Source organism: Ovis canadensis, chromosome 20 (genome assembly GCF_042477335.2).
Source record: "Ovis canadensis isolate MfBH-ARS-UI-01 breed Bighorn chromosome 20, ARS-UI_OviCan_v2, whole genome shotgun sequence".
Lineage (NCBI taxonomy): Eukaryota > Metazoa > Chordata > Mammalia > Artiodactyla > Bovidae > Ovis > Ovis canadensis.
In genome coordinates, this window is record NC_091264.1 from 27,188,833 (window position 1) to 27,215,988 (window position 27,156).

Below are 27,156 nucleotides of genomic sequence, written 5' to 3' on the forward strand. Positions count from 1 at the left end.
CTCCACCCTCCCAAAGCCTCCACTGCACAGCCTTAGCACTGTCTGCCCATCCAGGGCCGTGCCCACCTGCTGCCGCTGCCTCTGCCCAACTGCAGGAGCTCAGGCTCCTGCACTTCACATCACCCCCGGCCCCAGCCCAGGTTCAGGTGCTCTTCCTGTGGGTTGACTTCTGTCAGGTGGTGAAGCTACAGCCCCTCTAGGGAAGGGCCCTTGCCTGGGTTTCTCTCCTGGTTCGAGCCCAGGCTGCACAAAGCTTGCCCACAGGAACCACCTGCTCACCAACATCTGATCTGATGGCCTAGCCAGGGCAGAGCTGGGCTCTTTTCTGTGGCTTTACTATTTATTGGGTTGGCCAGAAAGTTCCTTCAGGTTTTTATGTAAAAATACAAGACATTTTGCATTTTCACCAAGAACTTTAGTGAACATGTTCACTGTTTTGTTCCACTACCTTCTGCCATTTTTCAGGCAACTTCTTAATTCCACCTTCCCAAAACTTTTAATCTTTTTGAGCAAAGAATTGTTTCAGGTATCTTTTACAGTCTTCTAGGGAACTGAAACTTTTCCATTAAGAGAATTTTATAAAGGGCAAAATAAATAGAAATCTGGTATGTATAGTGGATGTTCCAGCCAAGGACGCTCCAGTCAATGAGTTTTTGCCTGTTCATTAAAGAGACTTGCGGTTTGCTTGTCCTGATGGAAGATAATGTGTTTCCTATTGACTACTTCTGGACGTCTTTCATTGAGTGCTGGTTTCAGTTGGTCTAACTGGGAGCTGTATCTGTTGGAATTAACTGTTTAATTATGAGCTCCTTTTCTGGAAGGGGCTCACAACAGAGGACTCCCTTCCAATCCCAACATATGCATAACTTCACCTTCTTTGGATGAAGACCGGCCTTTGGTTGGCAGTGGTTCATTTCATTTGCCCATAAGCTCTTCTGTTCCACATTATTGTACAGTATCCACTTTTCACCGCCTGTCACAATTTGTTTTAAAAACAAAATGTTTTCATTACGTTAAAATAGAGAATCACATGCGGAAATAAGGTCAAGACAGTTTTTTTCACTTAACTTATGCGGAACCCAAACATCAAAGCGAGGAATATAACCAAACTGGTGCAAATGATTTTCAATGCTTGATTTGGATATTTTGAGTATGCCAGCTATCTCTCGTGGCATAACATTGACTGTTCTCAATTAATGTCTCAATTTGATTGCTGTCAACTTCAACGGGTCTACTTGACCATGGAGCATCATCCAGCGAGAAACTTCACAAGCCACGTCTGGCACATCTGTTGAGTCACAGCGCCTTCTCCACACACTGCAAAAACCTTCCCTCATGCTTCAGCTGTCTTTTTACCTTTCTTTAAATAATAGAGCATAATATGCCAAAAATGTTGCTTTTTTCTTTCATCTTCAATATTAAAATGCTTACACAAAAATGGTTACACAATTTTGATAAACTTTTTAAAATGCACGCTGATATGACAGCTGTCATAATAATATCTAACCAAACTGTTTTGAATGAAGTGAAAGGCAAATAAGCACTACTAAAGTCATGGGGAAGCTGAATGAGCTTTTTTGGCCAACCCAACATTATACCTTTTTGGGAGACAGAGCACCCTGGATGTTAAGAGCCAAACTGCCTAAATTCAAACTCTTACAAATCACTTAACATTGTTCAGCTTTGGTTTCTTCATCAATTTATCCCTTTTGCTTAAAACAGAACATTTTTTACTGTGAAAACTATGCACTAAAAGATGCATAAAATTCAAATGTACAGCTTGTTGAATAACTATATAGTGAACTCCAGCTATGTAAACCGCACGCAGGTCAAGAACCAGAAACACTGCCAGCACTGTATGGTCCCTTCCTGATCTGAGCCCCTACCCTGCTATTAAAACCATAGCCTGCCTTTAACAACAATCACTTCTTTTCTGTGTGCACATCCTTAGATGTCATAGCTTAGTTTCTGACATCTGTACGAATGTTACCCCACTACACGGATTCTTCTGTGCTGGCTTCTATCTTTGGATACGCTGCGATGTTCATCCCCATGGACTGCGGGGATGAGAAGTTGTTTCACTGAACCTTTTCCCTTATTTGGCTGCCTGATGGGGAGAGGGAGCGATGGATGGACAGACTGAATCATTCATCCGCTCACTCAGGAAGCAGGTACTCTGTGCACACACGTGCCGGGCCCAAGTTAGGGCCGGGACATAGGAAAAAAATTACCACACAGACTCTTTCCTCAGCTACATAAATTCAACACATAACTGGAGCCCTGAGAGCTGCCTACAGACTGTCCACCTCGTTCTCACTCTCTGTTACTGACTCAGCAAAGGCTTTCTTTCCTGTGGGTTCTTGTGAGCAGGACCTTGGTCGTTCCATACTGCAGGAAGGAAGCTTTTCCTATAAATCCTTTCTAGCCCGTGGGGCTGCTATGCCCCTGAGGTCTCTACCTCCTGAAAAATCACTCCACAACCTTCTTTCCAACCAGCCTTCATCAAAGTCAAAATAAGAAATGGGCATAAGTGAAACAGGCATAAGAAGAAACAGGCTGGCAGACCGACAGCCTCCTTAAGGACGAAGCAGTGTGCCTTTGCTGCTTTTCTGCGGCACCCAGCTGAATGCGAATGAAAGGTTTGCGAGAGACACTGCGTCAGAACCAGCCTGGCTGCTGCATGGGTATGAGTGGAAAGTTCAGATTCGTCAGGATGTTTGTGGTCCTGCCCATAAGGCCGTTTCTAACCTCCTGCGGGCAGGAGAGCCACGTCTGCCTCCCAAGTAGCTCAGAGTCAGGCAGCAGTCAAGGCAGCTGGGCTGGAAGGACCACACAGCTGCACTGGCGACTAGACCAGTAGAAAGGGGTGAAGGAAAAAGCCAGGGAGACCTTTTCGGCTCTAGGCACCAGGGGGAATCAGATGAATGAAAATAACTGAAGGAGAGCAGGCTGGGGGACTCGTTGACAGACAAACCGACATGTGCCTGCTGTCTAGTGCTGAGCGTTGAGAGGAGGACGGGAAAGCCGCCTCCAAGTGGCAGAGGGAGGGGCGCGTCCAGGGGCAGAACCAAGGAGGAGGGGCAGGATTCCCTGGTGGGCAATGAAAGGAAAAAGGTTCTGAGAAGTTGAGATAGACGACAAGGAAATGCTGAGCAGACAAGGAGCAGGAGGTCACTGGAGCCAAGTGGTGCTGTCTTCGGCAGGTAAACATTAAGGGAATTTATTGACAGAAGTCGTAAATGTAGCTAAAAAATTAAATGAATTCATTGCCTGGTGCTCACAAAGGAAGATGAGAGACAGATGCCAGCAGCAGACATGTGTTTCCCAAAGGAGAGGTGTGAAATGCTGAGGAAACCAGAAGTGTGCCTGGACAGGTGATCAGGAAATCTGAATGCCTGCAGCCTGCCTGGTGGCCATCACCCGAGAGCTGGCCCTGGTGGAGGCGTCGGGGTTGGGGTTGGGGTGGGGGCGGGAATCAGCTGCGGCCAGATGTTAAGCCTAGTGCGAAGAAGCCGGGCTAACTAGAGCAACACAGACACGTGGCCACGTCGGGCAAGAAATCCCCGAGTACTTTAGCTCTGGACCCATTCTGTTGCCACATCCCCGGAGTTGCCAGCAGGTACAGCCACGTACACGCGCCACCTTCCCACCTTCTGCCCAGACAGCCTGCCCTCCTGCCGAATGCTCTTCAACTCACAGAGGTGCTAAGCCGCACTTCCCCGCCTGGCTCTGCTCTGACACCCTCTCCGCACAGGGCAGTGCCTGCAGCAAACAGTTTTACCTGGAAGAACTGGCATGCTTCTTTCCCTGTCTGCATACACCATCTTACCTCTCATGATAGAAACCAACTCCACCTATACTTCTTGAAATTCACACAGTCTGTGGGCTGCTAACATTCACTATCTAAAGCGAAACAGGTCCTGGCTCTGAGTCAATGCAGGCTACTGATGCGCCTTGGCAGATAAGCCAGGACAGACTAAAGAATCCTGGCCTGCCTTCCACCCTGTCCTCCACTGTAAGGAAGAGGCGCCCTGACCCCTGTCTTCTCATGGCGTGGTTCTGGCTACATGGGACTCGGGACCAGGCTTGTCCTGGACCCCTGCTTGCTTTCCCTACTGGCTGTGCCATCAAAGTCCCCCGAGGAGTCCTGACCGACCCTCCCCAGTCACCCTCCTTCCCTCACTCCTCTGACTCTGCACACATTCCAGCCCATCTCCAAGGAGGGGGATATGACGCCCAATACCGGTATGCTGCAATAAAGAGCGTTCTCTTTGAGGCCGTGCTACATTCCTGATACTCCGTGAAATCAACTCTTGTGCCTTCTTGTTTGCTCTGAGAATGACACAGTTTATGGATCTTGCCTTATGATCCCGGTCATTGTTTATTTTATGATTTGAGATGTTCCCAGGTTGGCAACACCACACTGAGGTTTTTCTTCCTGATCAATAACTCACTCGATAAAGCAGCTGAGCAAGTTGCTCATCAGCCAGATATAACGGGGTCACCACTTAAATAGTGACCTAAGTCAACCCATTCAAACTGGGGACTCCAGTCTCCAAACTGGCAGGTCCCAAGTAGCTGAGGCTCCTTGCAGATATTTTTGTAAACTCATCGGGGAGAGATCTGGCACGCCGGCTTTTGAGGTCTCTAAGGGGAAATTATTCCTCTGGTCACTGAGGTGAGGGCCTTGGGGTCAAGACCTGGAAGGAGACCCTGATCTGACGTGCTCCAGTGCTTCTCAGCCTTCTCTGACTTAAGAATTCCTTCTACTGTTAAACAACAACTACAAAGTCCCATTCAGCAACTAACGGAAATAAAATGGCCTTTAAAAAATGCGTTATATAAGAAACAAGGGATTGCAAATAAAAATATTTGATTTTAGCTTTATATACTATTAAGTAAAGATACGTTCAAATTGTTTTCTAATTTAGTAATATACGTGTAATTTAAGTGGTTAGAAAAATTGAGACTGATTGGTAAAATTTTAAAACTATGATGTTTTGTTTGGAGCTCAAATATCTATTAAAATGCAGACTCAAATTTATACTTCTGTTACATCTTCAAAGAATAAAGAAGTGTTTTTATGACCTGATGTTTAGAATTAATTTTGCGCTTTAAAAACTATCAATGGCCTTCTTTATTTTATAATTTTCAGGTTTGTTTTGAAATAAAAAGGTAAGCAAAAGTTCCAGGCTTCTGTTTTTAAGCTCTTCTCTGCAAGAAATATATTGTGGGGGTGTATCATTTTTATTCTAAATAAATACAAAGGCAAAATGAATATACGTTATCACAATATTTTCACTGCTTAAAATGCTTTTCAAAGAACCAGAAGCACCCTGATGTGCCTTGGAGAACTCTCATCTGACAAATAATGCACAACCCAGGGCCCACTGTGTAAAGTGTGGGGCTCAGTGAAAAACGGAAATGTAGCGTCTCTCTTTCAAAAGGCAGAGAGAAAGCTTTTCCTGTTCTCCCAGGGTCTCTCCTGACGTGCCCCAGGGTTTTCATCTGCTATTTGATGCTGGGCTCGCTCCAACTCAGGGGACAGTGTTAGGTCAGGGCAGATCCTCAGGGCACACAGGGCTCCATCCTGTGACTTGCACAGGGGACCCACACCAGATCCTGACTCTCCTCACAAATGTGTGGGGGTCCCACTGGCAGTGGCAGTGGTCACAGGGCAGGCTGAGGAGGCTGCATGGGTCCAGGCACCAAGGGTCAGGGTGGGTGGCTAAGAACCCTTCCTAGGGAGGGAGAAGGGGGGAGGCTGGCCTGCAGGGAGCCCCCGGTGGATGTTCTTCCCTTAAAAAGAAAATCCAAAGATAAGATTACTAAGAATTTCAAGAAGATGCTGGAGAGCATTAAACCCCAAGCACAGAGCCCCTTCCGGGTATGGAGCCCCACGCAACAGCCCTGGCCACATGCCTAGGACACTGGTCCCTTAGAGTGAAACTGCAGAATGGTTACTATTTTTATGCCTTTCATTTACCTCTTGAGCTCCAACCTTACTGTTTCTTACGACTGTGGTCTTTAACCAGCGGTCAGGCCTTCAGGGTGTGCACTAAGCACATCTGACTGTGTAAAAGCAAGAGCGTGATGAGCAGATGGACCTGTGGCATGGCCACCTGCCAACTCCAACCTCTCACCGCCAGCACTTACTCTATGCCCACCTGAGGAACAGAGGCTAAGCAATTAACTTACAGATGGATTATTTTGCACTCAAAATGGAAACAGACGTCTTCTCACCTTAAGTGGTGTGAATGGGCCCCGAGGTGGCTCTTGGAGCCCAGAGGGATGCACGCTGTTGGGGGAGGCAGTCCCAGGGGTCTGGCACTGTCCTGGTTTGCACTCGGGTCCTGTGCTGTCACTCACAGCGCCCTCCCTTGGGCCCTCAAGGCATTGCAGGCACTGCCCACCCCTCTCTCATCTGAAGGAACCCACTGCATCCTCCAGAGCCATTTCCAGCCAGAGAAGACAGCATGTTTGAGGCCCAGGAACCTCACCTGCTGGCCACCCTGGCCTAGGGAGCCCAAACTTGAGAGAATAACCCACCCACTCTTCCCTCATGAATTCCTCAGGTGGAGGGACACCCAGACGGTATGGCCCAAAAGAACAGCTGCTGTCCCAGAAACAAGGCCCAGGCCCAGGCAAGGAACAGGCCAGGGGAGGAAGAGGCTCGCCCACGAGCACTATGTGCAGGCCGGCGCAGTACTGGGTAGACAGACAGAGAAAACCTGCAACTGTGCGTCTTGGCTGCCCCGTGGAGCTGGGGTTCCTCACACACCACACTCAGGGGCCCAGGGACCCTGAGAGAGCTGGCGTCTGGGAGGGGGGAGGACTCTCCAGGTCTCTGCACAGGGGAGGAAGTGAAGCTGCAGGGGCTGCCTGCTACTCGTGGTGAACAGACACCCAGAAATGGTAACAACAGTTCTCCTGTGAGAGAGCCAGGCTCCTCCTTCCTGTACCAAGCAAGCTGTCTGAACAACAGGCCACTGAACAGCTCCAGTTCACTTGGGCCGAGGCATCACCCAGATGGCAGGAAATACCACTGTGTCCTTCACCAAGGGGGACCCTTACCTCGTTTGCCGTGTTGTGTGTTCCAACGATTCGGATGAAGGATGCTGGACGTCTTTCAAAAGTTACCGACTGCCAGGACCTGTGAGGAGAAACATAAGCACTGCTTGGTTACACCATCCTGTGACCCTGCTGGCGGCTAGGCCCAGTGGAGCCCAGGATGTGGAGGGGGCGGGGGTCTCCACCCACTGTGTGGAGTGGGGACAGGGGTACATGGTGCCCCACAATCTCAGCACAGGAGGTGCTGCCCTTCTGTGAAGGCGTGACACAAGCAAGCATGAGAGGCAGACCCTGCACGTAGTGACAAGACTGGCCACACGGGGGAGGGACCAAGGCGGGCGGGGCTCAGGATGGCCACACGGGGAGGGATTAAGGTGGGCGGGGCTCAGGAAGCAACAGCGCCGCGATGGGACTGCCCTCAGAGGGCTGTGGGCTGAATGGCCGCACCCAGGCGGGCACAGGGACTTCCTGGGAGGGTCCTGGAGGAGGAGCTGAAGCAGGGCATGCAGGCCAAGGGCAGGGCGGCTGGGCCCAGCACTGCAGGCTGGGAGGGGGGCATTCACTGCCGTGCGAGCCCTGGGCTCCCATGTCTGACCCCCACCCGCCCCATGCAAGTGGTGGTGGCACCTGGGGAAGAAAAGGCAAGTTTCTCCACTGGCCTCCTTTCAGGCGTCTTTTTCTGCTTCCCAACGCATCCCCCAGTTTAGTCTTTGGGTGGGTGGGCTCAAAAGCAGCCCCGGGATTTTAAATGCCCCTCCTCACGGATTGGCAGGGGCTGGGCCAGCGGAGCAGGCCCCTAGTTTCTCTCCCCTGAGAGTAAGTGGTGTGCTCCTGGTTTACCACTCCTGGCTTGTCGGAGGAACGAGGCGCTGGGCACCCGCGGCTGCCAACTCCACTCATGCTTTCAAAACCAGTGCGAGGCGCTCGCGGCTGCCGCAGCCCTCCTCCGCACACATAGTGGAGCCGCCAGCTGCTGGGACGCTGTTTCCTGTAACTCTCTAATTACCGAGTAATGCTACCAAAGAAAATACACGTATTTATGGCTTGTTTTTCCCCCTTTGCTTTCAGGTGTTCCATCTTCCCTCTCACCATGAGCTGCCCACAGAGACTGATTCATGGCTGCCTGGACACGAGGCCCCTTGAGGTCATTAAAAAGTCGTTACCATCCTATGTGCAAAGTCTGTGCCTCTGGAAGCAGTTTTCTGCAAACAGCATAAGAAAAATCACTCTGTCTGTAGAAAGGCTATTCATACATGAAGGTGATGCCATCTGACCATCCCCAGGGTCTGTATTCCTGGCCCATTCTCTCAGTGTTTTGTTCCCAGACCCACACAGCTCCCTTGGAAAGCCCAAGCCCAGGGTGGCCTGTGAGGAAGGCCCCATGGGGCTTCAACATTGGACCTGGGCTCCGACAGGCCTCAGGTTCATTTCTGCACTAAGCACGGGGGCTGAGCACAGACTTGCGTTCTTCCTCCAGCAGGTAGGGGAAGCTAGGGGTTCACATCGCACAGGCATCAGAACCCCAGCCAGCACATACCAGAGCTGGTCCACCGCACTTCTCAGACCCCTACTCCAGGAAAGGGAGACAGAGCTAGGGCGAGTGACTCAGCCAGTGACAACCATTCACTTCAGTTGCTCAGTCGTGTCCGACTCTTTGCGACCCCATGGACTGCAGCACGCCAGGCCTCCCTGTCCATCACTGACTTCTGAGCTTGCTCAAACTCATGTCCATTGAGTTGGTGATGCCATCCAACCGTCTCATCCTCTGTCATCCCCTTCTCCTCCTGCCCTCAATCTTTCCCAGCATCATGGTCTTCTCCAATGAGTCAGTTCTTCGCCTCAGGTGGCCAAAGTATTAGAGCTTCAGCTTCAGCATCAGTCCTTCCAATGAATATTCAGGACTGATTCCCTTTAGGATGGACTGGTTTGATCGCCTTGCAGTCCAAGGGACTCTCAAGAGCCTTCTCCAGCACCACAGTTCAAAAGCATCAATTCTTTGGTGCTCAGCTTTCTTTATGGTCCAACTCTCACATCTATACATGACTACTGGGAAAACCATAGCTCTGATATTAGGTTCAGCCAGTTTCACAAAAGGTATCGGGATGGAGAGGGGGCTGGGAGTGGAGGAGACAGAGAAGACTCTTCTTAGCTTTTTAGTCCAGTACTTCTGGACAGGAAGGTAAAACCTGACTCTTGTAAGCTCACAGTCTTCAACAACATGCTCAGGGCTCTGAGAGTGCAGACAGGCCTGGCATTGTGCCCCTGCCCCCTGGACGACCCCATCCCCACCCTGCCCTACTGTGTGGGGTGGAAGCTGAGGCCCTGAAGGGAGTGAGGGCTCACTGTGGGGCATCCTGGGGGGAGCTGGGCCTGAACCCCACTCGTCATCCCACTGTCACCCCCTCTACTCCATCTCCCGTCCAGCCTCCTGGGGGCTCAGGCCCTGGCCCCCCACCCTCTGTGGGGGGAGCAGGGCTGTCAGGGCCACAGCCTGAGCAGCAGGGAGCACTGCTGGAGTAACAAGATCAGAAGGCCTCAATTTAATACCAATCCTCCATTGCACTGCATTAATATCTAATCATATTAGAGTTCATTTTCACTAACACAGCCCGAGAGGTGAACAGATGATTTCATCTTCAGCAAACTGGATGACAGTCCTAAGACCAAAGCACAAGCAGAAAGGGAAGCCAGTCAGGATGAGGTAATAAGCATCTCTCCCTCTCGAGTACCAACTTCCATTTCCCCCGAAGGTCTTCGAAACGGCTCTCCGCGTGCCCAGCGGGGAATGACGAGGCGGCAGGGGGATGGTCATGGGCGTGTCGGAGCCACATGCGTAGTCACAGTGCCACCCCGAGGAGGCTCACGCGTCACAGAGCCAGGCGCCGCCACCGCCGATGGGTCTATGCAGAAGCTCAGCGCCTTTCTTACTGAGCTAGCGAGCTGTATGAAGACCCCTGTTTGTCCAGGACTCCACATCTCCTCTGTAGTAGGCAGCACTCCCAGGAAGACTACAGAGCAACATCATCACTAAGTTCAGAGCCAAGGCCGGGTGCTGGGAGGACGTGTCCGAACAGGAACTACCAGTGTCGAAAAATACGCGCGGCCTTTGCTCTGAGCACTTACCCCAAACAGAAAAACCCACACAGGAGTGACGTCCCAAACCTGGTACTTGCCAGCTCTGTAGCAGACAAAGCACAACCCCTCGCTGAGCTGTAGTTTCCTCATTTGTCCAATGCTGATGGAAATAATACCATGCCCGCCATCACGAAAATGCATCTAGAATGAGGTCCCGATTATGCTAAATTGTAAATATCTATACACATATGTGGAGAAGGCAATGGCACCCCACTCCAGTACTCTTGCCTGGAAAATCCCATGGACAGAGAAGCCTGGTAGGCTGCAGTCCATGGGGTCGCTCAGAGTTGGATATGACTGAGCGACTTCACTTTCACTTTTCACTTTCATGCATTGGAGAAGGAAATGGCAACCCACTCCAGTGTTCTTGCCTGGAGAATCCCAGGGACGGGGGAGCCTGGTGGGCTGCCGTCTATGGGGTCGCACAGAGTCGGACACGACTGAAGTGACTTAGCAGCAGCATACATACATGTATTCTAAGAGAGAGGTCTACAAGCATGTTTGCCAAAATATTGTTTGGATGGAAGAACTTCAAGAGACATTAGTTGTAAACTTCTGCACTCTTTGTACTATTTAGTTTGGTAGAACATATATTAGAAAAAGTTTCTAGCTTGCCTACTATCCAAGCCTTTAACACAGATCACGTGATGTGAAGCAAGTGAAAATGCCAGCACTGGATTATTATGTAAAATATTTCCGGTTGAGAGACTCACTGGGTGACAGTCAAAACAGCAGGTTTTAATCATGGCCTTTCGTGAGCCACAGGGAGGATGGCAAAGCGGTTGGCAGCATGGGCTGTGGAGGCAGGCTCCTGGGTTTGAACTTTTAGCCAGCTCTGTGACCTCAGACAAGCTATTTAACCTTTCTGGGCTTTAGTCTCCTCTCTGTAAAATGAAGATAATAGACAAAACTATCTAAATTTTTGTGTGTGTAAAGATTAAATACATTAACAAATGTAAAACACTTTGAACAGTACTGGCATACACTAGGTTTTAAGAAAAAGAGCTGATATTGTTATTACTACTGTAATTACCTGCCGGCCACATAAACCTGGACAAGACACACCGTTTCCCAGGGATCCGCCCCCACCCCACCCTCATCCCCACCCCCCGTGAGTCACCAAGTTTGCTGGTGTTGATTTAGTGACTGCTGCAGAGATTCCCACCACACTCCATCAGCACCCATTATACCCATTACTTGGAGGCAGACAAGGTAGATGGGCTTTGAAGGAATTAAGCAAGTATTTGGTAAAAGCACGCTTGAGGCTGGGTGTTACGGGAAACATGCCAGACGGAGCACTGCCCTGATGACGTTCACGATCTCTCAGGGGAGAACAGCGGTCCCTCCATAATCAGAGGACAATGCAAACTGTACTACGGTCCCAACTCATAACCTGTTGGTATTCCAAAACCTCCCTGGTAATTGGCTGTTTAAAGTTTGGAAGCAGTTTTTTCAGAGAAATAAAGCCATACATTCTGATTGAGTTCCAAGACCCACCCATAAAACTCACTTTAACCCATAATGAGGCTGAAATACTATGTATATCAAGTTTAAAAAAGGAAGGAAAAAAATGTTGTTGTTGCCATAGTAGTAATTAAACAAGCCAGAAAAACAAGTGATTTAAAACAGTCTCTTTAAAGCTGCTGCTTGAGGAATGAGGATTAAATACTACAACGCATATAAAATCCTGGGGCTGTCACTGAAATATGGTAGGTGGTCTGTTAACACGGAGAGTGAAAAAGTGGCTCTTCTGACTGCAGACCACGGTGTGGTTTACAGGGGGCTTCACAATCGCTGTGCACATGTTACTCATGAAAACTGTACACGCTTGTAAAGTATGCTGTGATTATTCTGGAGAAGGAGATATGCTGAATTCATGAGAGCAGCTGTCTCTCAGGAGAGGGTGAGGAGTGGGCTTTGCTGATGGGGAACAAAGGACACTTCAACACCAATTGCAATGTTTCATTTCTTTGATGAAAATAAAAAGACAAAGTGTATGTGAAAAATATTAACTACAGTCAATTCCAGGGGTGAGTATGTGAATGAATGTTATAATAGTTTTTATTCTTTTCTGCATTTTAAATAGTTCTTGAAATAAAAAGAAGCAAAGGAAGGAAGGAAGGAAGGGATTAAAATGGTGTCTGTGTTTAACGTGACAAAGAATTAGTCAGAGGTGAAATTAACTAAACTAGGAATATTAAAACTAGGGGGAAAGTGGAGTCAGTCCCTCCAGGGGGTGTGCCAGGTCTCTGGACAGCTGGGTCTTTGTCCAAAGCAAGCAGAGGATAGGGAGCTGCCAGGTGGGAGAGGAGGGTGTGGCTGTCAGTGGTGAGAGCAGAGTTTGTGAGGGCGGCTCTGGGTACCACACAGGCCCAAAGGGCTCGGCCAAGATGGCCTCTGCACCCTCAGCCTCGTCCTGTCTTCTCTGGGGATCCTGCAGATCCTATGCCAAGGGTGCCTGGTCTTTTCAGCTCTGAAAAATTACGTCATTTTGCCACTTGTGCTCTAATGAGAAAGAGAATGTCAGAATTTTTCTGTAGCAGAACTGGTGGACACCGGGGAGAGGGCCAGGAGTGTTTGGCCAGGGCCAGACTGGCAGTGAAACATGGCAAATTGAATAAGTGGGTTAACCTTTGCTTTCTCCACTCAAAGGGCAGTTAGGAAATTGCACGTATGTTTCACATCACATGTATGTGTTCTAATACACACACACATACACACACGAGCATAAAACAAGCAAAAGAAAGCACAAAAGATGTCACCATCTTTCTTTGCCAACACCTCAGAGAGAAACACTCAGGAAGCAAGTGGATGCACACTGCAGGCCCCGGAAAGGCTCATGTCCTGAGTCACTAGCCACTACTGAAGATGGGGGCAGGCAGGGGGCTGGCTGAAAACAAGTGAAAGGAGGAGGTGGGCTCCCCACCCCCCCTTTTCTTCTTCCTACACAGTGGAGATGGGCCCTTTTCCACCTCAGCAAGAGATAGTGATTTCACTCTGGAGTCCTTTAACAGAGCGGGTCTAGACTCCGGGACACCAGGCACAGCAGAGGGTGGGCCCTTCAGGGGCTGAGCGCAAGGAACACACACGAGTGAACACCCTAGACGGCATGGCTTCCAGCCCCCTTCCCACTCGTGGCTTTCAGGCCACCGTGATTCAGGCCTAACCCACAGGCAGGGGACTGGAGGATCCCTCTGAGACTCTGACCAGCCCAAGAGGAAAGAGCTAGAAATACTGACCCCTACCTTGCTCCCCTCTGTCCCTCCATGCTTGCTTCTGTTAATACTGCTTGAGAGCTTAATGAGGAAGGCCCTGTTTTCAACTCTGCCCTCAAGAAGCTTAGCTTCTAGTAGGGGAGAGAGAGAGAGACAAACAAAAGAAATAAAGAAATAGAAGAGTTAAAGAAGGGCTATGGAAAAAAAAATAAAGCAGTGTAAGTAAACGGAGAGGAGCACATAGCTTTAGATAATATCTTTAAAGAAGTTCTCTGGTGAAGTCACAAGTGGGCTGAGACTCACACAGTGGACCTGAAGAGCACTTCCATTGGAAGGAACAGACGGTGCCCAGAAGGCTAGATCAGAATGAGCGGACAGGAGTCTCCCAGTGAAATGCCTGAGCCAGGTCTGATAACCCTGAATCAAGTCCACAAACCCCCGCACAGAAAAAGCTTTTTGACAGCTTTCTCAGGGCCTGACGCTTCACTGCAAAGATCACCAAAGACTCTAACATGAACGATAAGAGACCAAACACAAATGGAAAAGAAAAACAACTCAGAGGATACAGATAAAGTTTAGAAAGCAGAGTAAAACTTCAGAAAAAAACTTATATTACCCCTAGAAAGGTAAAAGGAAACATTATCACACCCTCGAAAAAAGAATAAAATAATGTGAAAAAGAAACACCTGGAAAATAAGAAAATGATCTTGCAAATTAAAATTATAAATTGAAAGTAATTCAACAAAATAGAAACTCAAGTCGAGGAAATTCACTAGAATACCAAGCAAAATGACAAAGAGAAAATAGAAGAAAAAGGATAAGAGAATGAGATGATTAAACCAAGAGGTTCACTATCCAATTAGCAAATGTTTCAGAGAAAAACAGCAGAAAAGACACAAGTTATAAAATGTAAGAATAACACAAATTTTCCCAGATATGAAGGACGTATGTTTCTAAGTTAGAGGCCACTGAGTGGCCGCTACAATGAAGGAGAAAGCTCTAAATGCTTCTGGAGGGGAGGAAGGTGTGGCAACCAGAACCACATGAGATTTTTCAAAAGCTTCAACTCAGAAGCGCTCCCAGCACAGGAGCATGGCAGGCGTAGAGCTGGCGCTGCAGTACCGTCTGCCCCGCAGGAGAACAGAACCAGCTGAAGCGCGCATCACTCGGGCCTGGTTAAGGAGACTGTGGTGCATCTCTGTCCTTACCACCGCAGACTGCGCAGCAGGAGAGATGGGGAGGGAGAAACTCAAGAGACCTCCAAGGTGCAGAAAGATTTGTATTTAAAAAAATGGGAAAACACACATTTTTATATGTTTACACATAAACTATCACCTCCGGACGAAGAGGTGGGTGGGAAGGAGACATTTCACTGTTTATAGTTTTATATTTTTAAACCATATTAAATATACTTTCTTTGAACGTATTGTTTTTTCAAAATGAACAGGGTCTGGGCTGGAAAAGAGTGAAGCAGGGGATTATTGCTCATTTATTATAAGCCTTGTGTGCCTACTTGACTTTGAAAACTGAACATGTATATCTTTGATAAAAAAATGTTAAGGTTCAAAAGTGGAAAAAAAAAAAAAAGAGCAGAGCCAAGAGCAGGAGAGAAGCCTGTGGTGGTGAGGAGTGGGAAGGGTATGTGGGGAGCATTTTATTTACAACCTGCGCGAGCAGGGCTGGAAGGCCTTCAGAAAAGATTCTCGAAAAGGAAGGAAATACTGAAATACTGAAGTCGTCCCCTGTCAACTGAGCATCCACAGTGGCACCCCCCTCTAGCCGTGGGCACAAAGCTGGGCAGTGCTGAAGGTGTGGGTGAGCCTCCAGGTGCTGAACGGGGCCTGAAGACCTCTGCCGCGTGGGGTGTGCCTCTCGAGCTGACCCCACAGCGGCCTGCCGTCCCTCCTCCCCCTAAGCATGCTGTTCTTAGTCTGCCACCCGGCTGCCACGAGCTAAGGACCACGCTCATCTCTTTAGCCACATCTAAAGATGTGCCGTGAAGGAGGTGGACCAGGCAGGTGAGGGTGGGCGTGTCTTCCATGATGTGGTGAGGTGGGAACCCTGGCGGCATCACTGCCTTGAGACTGGGCCCTGGAGCACGCCCCCTGGCTCCCGGCCTGGCCTCCCTCTCTTGCCCAGGCTACACTGACGCCTTCCTCGTTGCAGGCCTCAGTGACCCATCTGGCACCTGGCAGTACATGCTTTTGTCTAGCAGGACGTTTAACTGGATTTTATGGCCGACCTGCTGCCCCGACCTAGAGGGGATTCTAGGCTTGTGCCATTCGCTCTGTCTGTCCCTCCATTCAGCAGCTACTTATCGACAGCCCTCTATGTGCCAGGCTTAGGAAGAACGGCGCCAAGGCCGTCTAACCGACCGAAGCCCTGAGGGGGCAGGGACACAGCCTGTCAGGAGCCCCCGGGGACCAGTGCCCCTTTGCTCACAGGCTGGTCGGGTCACAGAGGGGAGGCTCACAGACACACCTTGCTGGTTTACAGAGTAGTTTTTAAAACTTCAGTTGCTGTTTAAAAATTAAAATATGTCACACAAAAATACAAATTCCTGGAGACTTCCCTAGTGGCCCAGTGGCTGGGACTCCATGCTTCCAATGCAGGGGGAAACAGGTTCAATCTCTGGTTAGGGATCTAGATCCCACATGCCTCAACTAAGACCCCAGGCAGTCAGATAAATAGATACTTAAAAAAAATAAAACTCCTGGGGTCGTGTGGCGAAAACGCTGGCACCGAGGTGGACGTAATGGCCTCGGCCGCTCCCCTGGGGTGTAGCCCTCATGCCTGGGGGGCTCTGCCCTGGCCGGGTCCACCTCGCTCACTCCCATCGGACCCCCCAATCCCAGGAGGTGGCCAGCGTTCTACACCAGCCTTACATAAAGCTCAGGGAGTGTTAAACAGAGGGAACTCAATTTCTAGCTCTTATACACAAATTATGTTTCTGTTAAAAAAAAAAAAATCTATGTATCGTCTTACACTGTTCTCTTCTTGGCCTCAACATAGTTCTGAGTGGGGTTCATGGAGAGACCCTGTAGCTGACATGGTCTCCAGTGCTGGATGTCCGCCCTCTGTGGCCAGCTTAACAGAAGTCAGGTTCCAGTGAGACCAATGGGTTCTCAATCCTGGCTGCACACTGGGGTAACCCATGGGGCTTCGGAACCTTCCACATCACAGGCCATACCCCAGACCAGTTAAAACTCTCCAGGGGGTGGGCCCTGCGTGAGCCTGTGTTCAGCTGCGGTGGAGCCCCTCTGCAGGCTGGGGTGTCTGGCGGGGAGCAGTTTGCTAGGATGACGGGTGTCACCTGTCCCAATTACAATCCAGAGCAGCCTTCCCCTAGCTCCTCCTGCCCCAGGGACTTCTGGACCAGGAGTGCGCTGCAGGGGGGTGGGGAGGTGGGTAGGTGGGCATTTTACACTTCCTGGCCAAGGTGGGTCTTAGGCCTCTCTAGTGAATGCACTTGCATTTAAAGCTTTAACCTGAGCAGGTCTTGGCTTTACTATCCCTGCTCAGAGCCTAATTTTCCCTTTAAGAGAAGTTTCCTCTCAAAGAGAAGGTCAAGACTTTGCTGTCAGCTCCTTCTAAGAGTTGAGCTGAAAGCTTCTAGCCCTGTGGCAGCTACAGAAAGGTGTGTGTCCTGGGACCTCTGAGGAGTGTCTGAACCAGAGTGTGGGGGAGACGGACGAGGGGGGCTGTTTTCATGCACATCTCACTCAGCCCCATCCCCAAGCTCCCCGCTCCCTCTCTTTGCCATGAAGCTCTCCTTGATTCCCCTAAGGGGACGCAGTAATTGATGATTAGCATTCCAAAGCTTGCCTTACATCCTGCTAGCCCGTCATATTTAATTACATTTTAACTATATTCGTCTTCGATAATAGCACGAACATAATTTAGATAATTATCTCTCTCTCTCTCTTATTCTCTGACTCTGTCTGTCTCACTTAGAGCTCCTCGCAACAAAAGTCGCTTTCTCGGCTCAAACACATAAACAGACTCTGGGGCCAAGTGCTTTTCTCTCTCTCTTGCAAAGCAGCTGTGCCAGAGATGCAGCGGTTTTGAGTCTCATGCAGAAAAAAAGAAAATGCATGTTTCCTCCTGCCTCTTTATCCATGTTTGTACACAACTGGTGGTGGGATCTGCTGTCTGTTTCTATGAGTGTGCGCACACATATATCTGCATCTGGGCAAGAGCTTTTGTGTGGTATAGAAACAGGGGAGGCCTCATCAATCAAATTACTGTCCACAAAGGACCCTCTTGGTCTGGCATTTCCTTCTTATAAGGTTTAATGGCTTCCCTCGAAAATTTAAACTCTGTTGAAACTTCTAAATGTCTGGGAAGTCTTTGGAAGAGATGTGTTCTTTCTAATAGGGTTTCTGTCGCACTTGAATCTTATAATTAAAGACCTTTACCCCTGCCTGTTATCTGCCTCCTCTAGGAGACCGTCAGGAGGAGAGTGAGCTGGGCTTCTCCAAGGGAGAGTGAGACTTCAGCGGACGGCTGCACAGAGTCAGGAGTCCCTACCGACCCTCCCGAACACCTGAGTCACCCGCCATCGGGGTCCGGGTCTGACATGCCCCTCCCTGCCCCACTCTCAGGGCGAAAGGTGTTCCTCAGCAGCCTGAGTTCATGGGTTTTCTGAGGAAGCAGACCAACAGAGCTGAGCTTTTTAGGTACCAAGATTTTATGCTGCAAGGTTCACATCTCTAAGGAGATTTATGAACAAATAAGGGAATAAGAAATAGGTTCAGAAATAGCTTACCACCCAAGATTATCTTGCTCAGAATGTAGAGATCTAGAGCTTGAAATAAGTTCAACAAACCGATTCATAAGACATGGTGTGGAGACTGGGAGGTCCTCACCCACAAATTCTCCAAGTTCCATCCATTTCTCTAGAGTTCTTGAAGGCTCCAGTAATAAGAATTTTGTATTAAAAATTCACTGTGGCTCAGGTTTGTCTGATATTGAAGAATTAGCCATTAACTGAAGATCACTTATTCATCTTCCTCAGACAAAATTCATTATTCCACATTACAAACAAACATCTCTTTCTTCCCCCTCTGATGAATAAATGCCAGCAAACTGTCCCTACACTGGGGGCACTGGCAGGAGGCAGCTGAACAGGGCTGTGTTTGTGAGTTAACAAGGGGACTCTGGCTCCCACAGTGGGAGGCCACGTGTCCTTGTGGAAATAAACACTTGAGCAGACTCCAGAAGCCAGGCAGTGTTGAGACCAAGGTTTTGCCATCCCTGGGCAGAGTCCACCAATGCACCTCTGGGGTGCCGAGGTCCACTGTGAGTGGCTAATGGGCAGAAGGGAAGTCAGCAAGCTACCCACAGGCAAATGAGAAGCCAGTTGGCGTGGTGAGCAGGAGAAGCTGTGGGGTCCTGTCCTTGGTGGGGTAAAGAGACACACCCGTGTGGCCCTGCCCTGGAGGTGAGGAGAGCAGAGGAGCGAGGGGTCTCCACGTAGCTGGGGTTCCACACTCTGTGCTGCTCCTTTCCAGAATGGACTGGACCAGGCTAGGCTGGGCCTGTGGTAGGGTGGGGAGGACTCGCCTCTCCTCCCTTGGGACCCTGCACCAGCTCCAGTACCTTGATTTGCTTCACACTGTTCATTAGGGATGTTCCTACTTATTATCTCTCAGTACCCATATCAGGTGCTTGGAAATTTTGCTGAAATTTGCCTGGAATACAATCACCACCTGGGGCTGGGTCTCCTCTAAAAGGATGGAGGAGTTGGTGGCTTGGCCACACTTTCTGCCAGCAGGCAGCCCTGGGGGCTGGAGGGGAGGGTAGATCTGGCTCACTGTTCCCCAGAGGATTCCCTGTCCCGGGCAAGCACGATGCTCAGCACAAGTATTGATTTAATGACGCCAGTGGCTCCTTCCAGCCTCTAAGGAGCGTGGAATCACTCTGAAGAGGCCTGTTGCCTCCAAGAACAGTGCTGCCTCCTCCAAGCTCTGGGTGACCACAGCCACCTCCACATGTCCCACCACAGCACCCGCCCCGAGGTGTGCGCTGGAGACGTGAGGACCAGGCGTGGGCAGGAGCCGATTTTCAAATGTTGAGAATTTGGCAATTTCATTTCCTAGTGTTTTAAATACCAAAGGGATTTAGAACACAACGAGGGCTAAATGCCCCCTGAATTTTAGGTTTAATAAAGTCTGCTTTTATGGAAATTCATGCCAAAAGCCTGTGTATGCAGAACAAAACCTGGCCCTGACCTCAGAAACCCACGATAGTACACAGAGCAAACCCAGCCAGCGATGCTCCAGAAGGACCGCCAGACAGTCCCTGAATCAAACCTGACCAGTTTCATACTTAAAAATTACACTAAGCCCCTTAGGGCTTCCAGATCTTATGACATGCTAAATTCGTGCAGCACCTCACAGTGGGAGGGAGTGAGGGGAGATTATTCAGTAAAAACTTAAAAATAGACTCTCCCTCTCCAGCCATTAAGGGCTTGATATTTGCAACTGAACAGATAAGAAATTGGGAGCACTGGAGAGAGCTTAAAAAATCTCCAGAGTATGTGTGTATATGTGTGTATGTGTGTGTATGTGTGTGTATGTATGTGTGTGTGTGTGTGTGTGTGTGTCTTTTTGATGAAAACTATAGCTCCTAGCATGGAGCTGCCCAAGATTAGCCTAGAGCCATTTATCGCTGGGAATCTCTGAATGTGAGTTCTATAATGAAAAGGTGACAAGTATTCGTGACTGGCCCCATAAAGGTCTCTTCTGGAACTTGCATAAACTGCCACATTTCACACAATTAAAGCAAGACAGGGAATGACCTGAATGAATGTAAGGCAGTTCGTGCATGTAACAATCTTCCTTCAGGGACATTTTCTGAGGGAAAAAAGTTGAGTTAAAAAAAAAAATCATCTCTTCCTCTTTTCTAACACTTTCTTGATTAAAAAATAAAAAATCACTGCCACCTTCAACTTGGTGTTGGTAACTTTCCAGGCCCAGCCGTTGCTGGCCTAGACCTCTCTTAAGACTTGAAGGGGCGAGTGTTCCCTTGCAGGCGCCCTGCTCTCCAGGGCTGGTTTTGAGTCCTTCCCAAAGAGGTCTCTGACCCCTTCCCAAATTCCTGTTGTACAGTGGCCTAGACCCAGGCAAGAATGAACTTTCCCATGACCTTGCTCCACCTATCTCAGCACCTTCAGCCAGGCCACTGGGCATCATTATGCTGGTGCCATAGGAAGAGGCAGCCGCGAGCTCCGGGAAATTCAGTGTGGTAGACAAGGAGACAGGACAGGAGACAAGCAGGGCATGTGATAAGTGCATACACTGAATAATTCAGAAAATTTCTGACACAACAATCAGGTGCGAGGCCAGGTAGGAGGATTCAGCTTGGCAGAGAGAGGCCAGATATACGGCAGGCCAGGGGTTATTGTTAGATCTTTTCAATTAGGCTCAGGAAGAAAGAAACTGCATGAGAGGTACCTTGCTGTTTGTGGCAAATCCTGACTCCCCTTCAACCAGCAACCTCAGAAATTTCCTCCTATTTTCTGAACCTAGGCTGTGCTTGTGTGTGTTTGCATGCCTAAGATTTGATGCAGTGTATTTCTTTACACCTGCTTTGAATTCTGTTCATGCCCCCAAGGCTAAGACATCAGACAATGACTTCTTTACTACTTCACAGTAAACAGGCAGCCATGAGACACACAAAAATATGGCTTCCTTTCAGGTTGTGTTTCAATCTATCCCTAGTTATTCACCATGCTAGTCCCCTGCCCTAAGGGTTTTGCAGAGTTGAAGGCAGATGCCAAGAAGTCAAACTGCATTCAACAAGGTTAAAAGTTATCCTTGGCACATGGAAATCTCCTGCCATAAAATACTGTAAAACTGTTGCCGAAGCTAAATCAGCTTATTTTTCTGTATTATTTCTTGGGGAAGAAGGCTGCTGGGTGAAGGAGATGGGTGAGAAAACTAACTAGTAACTCTTTCTGATTCCACTGTCAGGCTTTAAAATCAGATAGATCAGCTATTAATCTCAGAAAGCTGGCCGTGAGTGTGTGTAATAAATTTGTCATCATTTTATGAATAAGCTCTTGGTCATGAGGGCTTACTGTCTGGCAGTTCACCTTTTCTATGATATTTTCTATCACTTGTATTTTGGAGCGGCTTAGAAAGAATATTATTTGTGTTCCTGGAGATCAGAACATAAAGAGCGCTCTGAGTGATGGAGATGTACAGGCAGGCTTCATGTCCGCCCCTGGGCTCGCTAGGCAAACAGTTTAGCAATGCTCGAGTGCACAGCACCCAGGAACAGGAATCATGGGCCAGGTCCAGGAGCGCCCTCAGCCCCCCAGCAGCTGCTAACCAAGGCCCTGAGCCGGATGACGTTGCGCATGCCCATTGGCTTTATGTCAAGGACTGTCAAATAGAGCTGCTGGTAATCACAGCTGGCAAGTGGTTTATTCAATATTTTTGAAAAGTTCAACCAAGTGTGTGAAAGCCCAAAGTAGATTTTCCTAAAATTGCTAGATGATTTTTACTCATCTCCCAGCTTTGTTGTGGCTCAGCCCCCATCAGGCTCACACTGGTGTCCTGCTGGGCAGTCCTGAAGGGCTGTGGTGTGTGAGATGTAGAAATGGATGAAATTTCAGCTGTTCTGTTATTCAGCTGTTTTTTTTTTCCATCAAGTCAGCAGATCTCTAGATCTGAAACTCTGTACTAAAAAGCCTTTAAACTAGAGATGAACAACAACCAAAACCTAGTATCACCACCACTAATAATCCCAGCCCTTGCCTAGAGACAGCTCCAGAAGAAGACTCCTCGAGGGGTATCGACTTTAAGGCTCTGGGCAGGATATCTTTATTCTCACCCTTTGCTCCTCGTGAAGGACTGTTACTCATCTCTAACTGAAGATGGCAAATGTCCTTTTGGAACCATTTCTGGATGTGACAGAACATCATGGGAGGGACCTGTACTCAATTAACAACAAAACTGACACTGTGCCACCTGTGGACTCAGTGCCAGTGATGAATGTTGGCTGTACCTTTGGGATATACATCTTAGCTTTTACGATTTTCTTATTGTCAGTTTCATAATGTTTGTTGGGAAGATCATGACTCCCAACTTTGAGTCAAAACGTGCCATTAGCTAGTGGATCTGGGATGCAGAAGACTGGTGCAGGCTCTGCAGAGTGTATCTGAGAACCCCTGGCTGGGACCCCTTTTCATAGCAAATTATATAAGTCTGGCTAGATACACTAGTGTGCATTCTACAGAAATGCAGAATTTGGGAAATGCAGGTTCCCTCTGAAGACCTGGATGTTGGGACCCCCCCCCCAAGTCTGGTAGTATTAGGTTTATGTGGCATGTTCCTAGACTCTTATGATTTTCCCCCAGTGTGGGGGTGCTCAGCAGTGAAATTCTCATGGGCCTCGTAACAGAGCCGGAGCACAATGACCTGCGCTGTCACTAGCCCTGTCACGGTCAGTGAAAAATACAGGAACTACCTTCGAGAGAACAGAGGCGATGTTCTAGTCCATAGGGTTGTGTGTCCAGGGTGATTCTTCGGTGTGTTGTGATGTGCTCTCCCTGCGTCTCCAACTTGAGCTCCCCAGCATCACCTGGAGGGAATGCTGGCACAGACAGCCAGCACCTACTCCCCAAGTTTCTGATTCAGGAGGTCTGGGGTGAGACCTGAGACTTTGTATTTCTAACATGTTCCCAGGTGATGCTTACTGCCCAGGTACCACACTTTGAGACCGACCATTCTGCTCTATAACAAGGAGGATGAGCTTATGTTCCAGCAGGTAGGAAGCACAAACTGGAAAAATCTTGGAAGGTTTTAGAATAAGGGAATCAGGAAGACTTGGGAGGTATGTCAGTGAGGATGGGAGATTGAAATGGCAGGGATATTGTGAGAGGGAGGTTCCAAACCCAGCTTTCAAAAGTGCTCCACAGATACCCTGGCTGGGTGGAGGGGTCTGCTTGCCCAGGGTGGCCGAGGGAGAGGAGCTGGGGTGAGGCAGGAACCCCACCATATAGGAGCCACAGTATTTGGATCTGGGCTCGGGTTCTGCCTTAGGCAAGTCCCCTGCTCTCTGAAGCCCTTGCTGTCCCACCTGGAGAACACCTAACCTACAGGTAGTCAAGAAAGTCAAATGAGGCAAAGGCTGGCAGAGTACTTGGTAAGCTGTCACTAGAAATGTCAGGTATCTGCTGCTGCCACCAGCTGTGCCCATGACCGATTTCCTGCGCAGCCCCCCAACCCTCTCTTACCTGTGGATTCTACCTGGGCCCCGGACCAATCTTACCCCAGCGAGGGGGAACACGGGAAATCACTCAACTGCTAGGTAAGCCATGCTCTGGATCCTGCTCTTGTGTATCTGGGCACTAGAATCTGGCCCTCACTTTATTCCGGGTAGTTCAAAAAGCATGTCATACCTCTGGTTCCAGAAATTATTCTACATTATGGTCTATGCCTAACTCCTCCAGGGTCAGCACACTTTTACTGTACAAGGTCAGACAGTAAATATCAATATCTTAGACCACACAGCTCCTTGTCACATAGGCTTTATTTTTTACAATCCTTTTACAATGTAAAAACTATTCTTAGCTTAGTGGCCACATAAAAACAGGTTATGTGCTGAATATGGCCCCAACCCCTATCCTATTAATACCCAACAACTTTCTCTCCCGAAAGCCCTAAAGTCTTGCCCTAACCTTTCCAGCCCTCCTAGGGCCACAGTCTGTTTCTGAATCCCAGTTTCCAAGGCTGGGTCCCTGCTGTCACCTGGCTGGGACACTCCCTAAGCTGTGCTGATTGCCTTTGGTCTAGAACAAGCCCTTGGACCTGCCGATTTCCACCCAGTCCTGTTACAGCGACGTTCCCAAATAGTCTGTTCCATCAAGGTAGGCTGGGCCCATGTTCAGGTCCTAAAATTCCTGGTTTGGAATGTCTGCCAGCAACTGCCTGGGCTCTAACCTGCGACTGAGGGTGAGTATGGACAGAAGCTCACAGAAAAGACAGCCACCTGAAGCTACGACTAAGCAACTTTATAAAGGAAATACCTGCTGTCCTCTTGACACCACCCTGATGTTTTATTCTCAAATCCCAATGCATAAGCATTGGATATATAAAAAATGTAATTTCTCTTATAGTTCTCTAAGGCATTGTGTCTGATTGGGGAAAAACAATCCACTTGTTGGGTCTGGCTTTCTAGACAGAACCCCACTCTCTGTCATGGTTTGTTTGTTTGTTTGTGAGTGCCCATCTAGATAGACTGTGACCAGGTCTGGCAATACCGACAGTTACTGATGACTGACTAGCTCCTGGTGTAGGTCTAGCAAAAAGCAACACGTATCCAAGTGCTGGCCAGTCTATTCCTTCAGAAGGAAAATGAGGCCATTCCTTTACTACTTTTTCTTCCTTAGACTAAATGTTCCCTCCTTACTAAATCAGCCAGTCACCCAAGACCAGCTTCTTAACACGTCTTTCTCATTAATTCTCTGCCTTGAAACTGTTTCAGTTTTGTCAGACCAACTAGGAGTCCCTCAAGCATCTCACATGCAACTTGACTGTGGAACAACATAGCCACAAAGTTGTATTATCCACTGAGAATAAATAAGACCAGGTGGTTTTGAGATGGGTGAGTGTTACTAAGGGGGAAATTAACTCAGCAGTCACACAAGATGAGAAAGCAGATAATGTTGGCTGTTTCTGCCATGAGAGCCACTGTTAAACACTTGTTATATTTTCCACAAACACGGTAACCTAAAATACATTCACAAATACAAATAGTACCCAAACTGAGGAAGGCATTCTGCTACCCTGTCATCTCAGAGGTGCTCTCCAAAGAGTAGACAATTAGACCCTCTTTGGCTAAATTATTTTTAACATGGCATGTCAATGGTATTTAATACGGTAATATGGTATGTCAGATTCACAAGTTAGCATGGCTCTTTGTGCTTGAAATACTGAAATTGACAACTGTGATTGTGACTTTATTAAACATCTAGATGAAGGAAAAGCAGTCTGCGTTGAAGGCTGTAGTGTCTGGCTCTGGGCAGGTCGGTGGTGGGGGTGGGACATCCACATGTGCTGTTGGGTGTAGTATCCAGGGGTGGGGGGCACCCACCTTGCTTGGCCCTGTGGTTCTGGGAGATTGGGCTTTCCAGCCCTGCTGAAGAGCAAGTTGTGTTCAGCACCAAGCTGAGAGAGGAGAAAGATCCTCTGAAAGAGAGTATACTCTTGGCTGTCTTTGAATAAGCTGCTTTGGCAGTGAGAAAAGCTCCTTACCAGCCCAAAGTAGCTTGCACTTGAAATACTGCTTCTAAGAAACGGGTGGAACCCCATCAGTGTTCTCACAGGGGTCTGAAGCTATCCTTCTGCACAGTTTGACAATATACACTTGTACTAGCCAACAAGGGATCCTTTACTCAACTCTCATAAAGTTTTACCATGTATGATTCATTTCAGAAATGAGACTTGATAATGCAGATTTATCACAATGAGAAACCTGCCTTTAAAATGTGATTTAATGATGCCTATACTTTTTCACTGACATCTTTATAAAACTGTTAGTGTGGAAATATATTTGTCTTTTCAACAAATAATTCTTCCTTTTACAAGTGTCGTGCAATATGAGAGCCATACATTAGGGTGCAGGAGGAAGAACAGCCATGGTCTAATTACGCCCAGGCTGTGTTGCATGGAGCACCACTGTGGCCTTCTTCAGATCCCGGGTATACCACTGAGCATAGCAACCGTCTCCCACTTCCCTGCAACCTCCACCCAGGTGCAAGTCCCTGCTCAGGGTTGCTACTGTAACTAGAGGAGACAGAAAGGCTCCGCAAGGTCACGCAGATGTGATAATGCAGTAAATAAACAAGCTACTGATTATGATTTAACACCGATTTTCTTCCTGCCTTAACTTGGTTTATGAGCAGATCTTGATGATTTAACCTTTTAGCCAATTAGAACAGAAGGTTTGATTGACAGCAAATGAATAAATAACATTTTAGTGCAGGAGATAGAATCACCCTCCCCTGTTAATCAGTCCCTCTGCCCGTGTGCAGGTAACACGATATTTATCACGTCCTCTGTTACAGTCCCTTGGGGTGTCATTTCATGGCCTACCAGTAAAAACTTCACATTTACAGCAACTGCCCCTCTATTACTGTCGATAACATCTAATTGATATGTCAAACCTCCAAGGAATGCAGTAAATTGAAATGCTGCCTCCCCAAAGAAAATAAACTGGCAAACAGGTAAATCAGCACCTGCCTTCCTGTAATCACCCAGCCGCCCCCAGTCCAGAGCCTCCCCCTAGAAGGCCACTGGCATCTTCTCCCCTTCAGTCTCAGACACCCAAGAGCTCAGTGCACAGACATACAGGCCAGGAGCACCACAGAGTCCTGCCCACAGAATGCCACAGGAAACCTGAGCACAGCGCCACTGCAATCTTTTCGCCGGTGGAAGCCCCAAGAGATGGTGCCGCCGCAAGTATTAGGTGGGGTGCACTCTGGGAAAGAACAATATTAACCTAACAACAACAGTGCGGATCTCCTCTGAAGAGCAGGCAGTCCTGTCAGAGATGTGATCTCATTTACGGTCCAAATATCCCCACAGGGCAGGGAGGAGCTGGAATAATTACTCATTGTTCCGAAGAAATGAAGCCCTGAGAAGGCCTAAGCACTTACCATGAATCAGATACATTTGACACTGAACTGTAAGATTTGTCTGAAAAACGGAGCTGGTAGCCACTC

General features: G+C 48.5%; 1 protein-coding gene across 4 annotated transcripts in view; it reads right to left on the reverse strand.

The window, feature by feature from the left end:
* The window catches only part of BTBD9 (BTB domain containing 9), a 418,007-nt gene that overhangs the window by 18,568 nt on the left and 372,283 nt on the right, over window positions 1-27,156 (reverse strand). For all 4 annotated transcript variants that reach the window (XM_069564255.1, XM_069564257.1, XM_069564254.1 and 1 more), the window contains exon 10: window positions 7,075-7,153. In XM_069564255.1, the coding sequence (XP_069420356.1) occupies window positions 7,075-7,153 (79 nt within the window). The remainder of the gene's footprint in view (window positions 1-7,074; window positions 7,154-27,156) is intronic.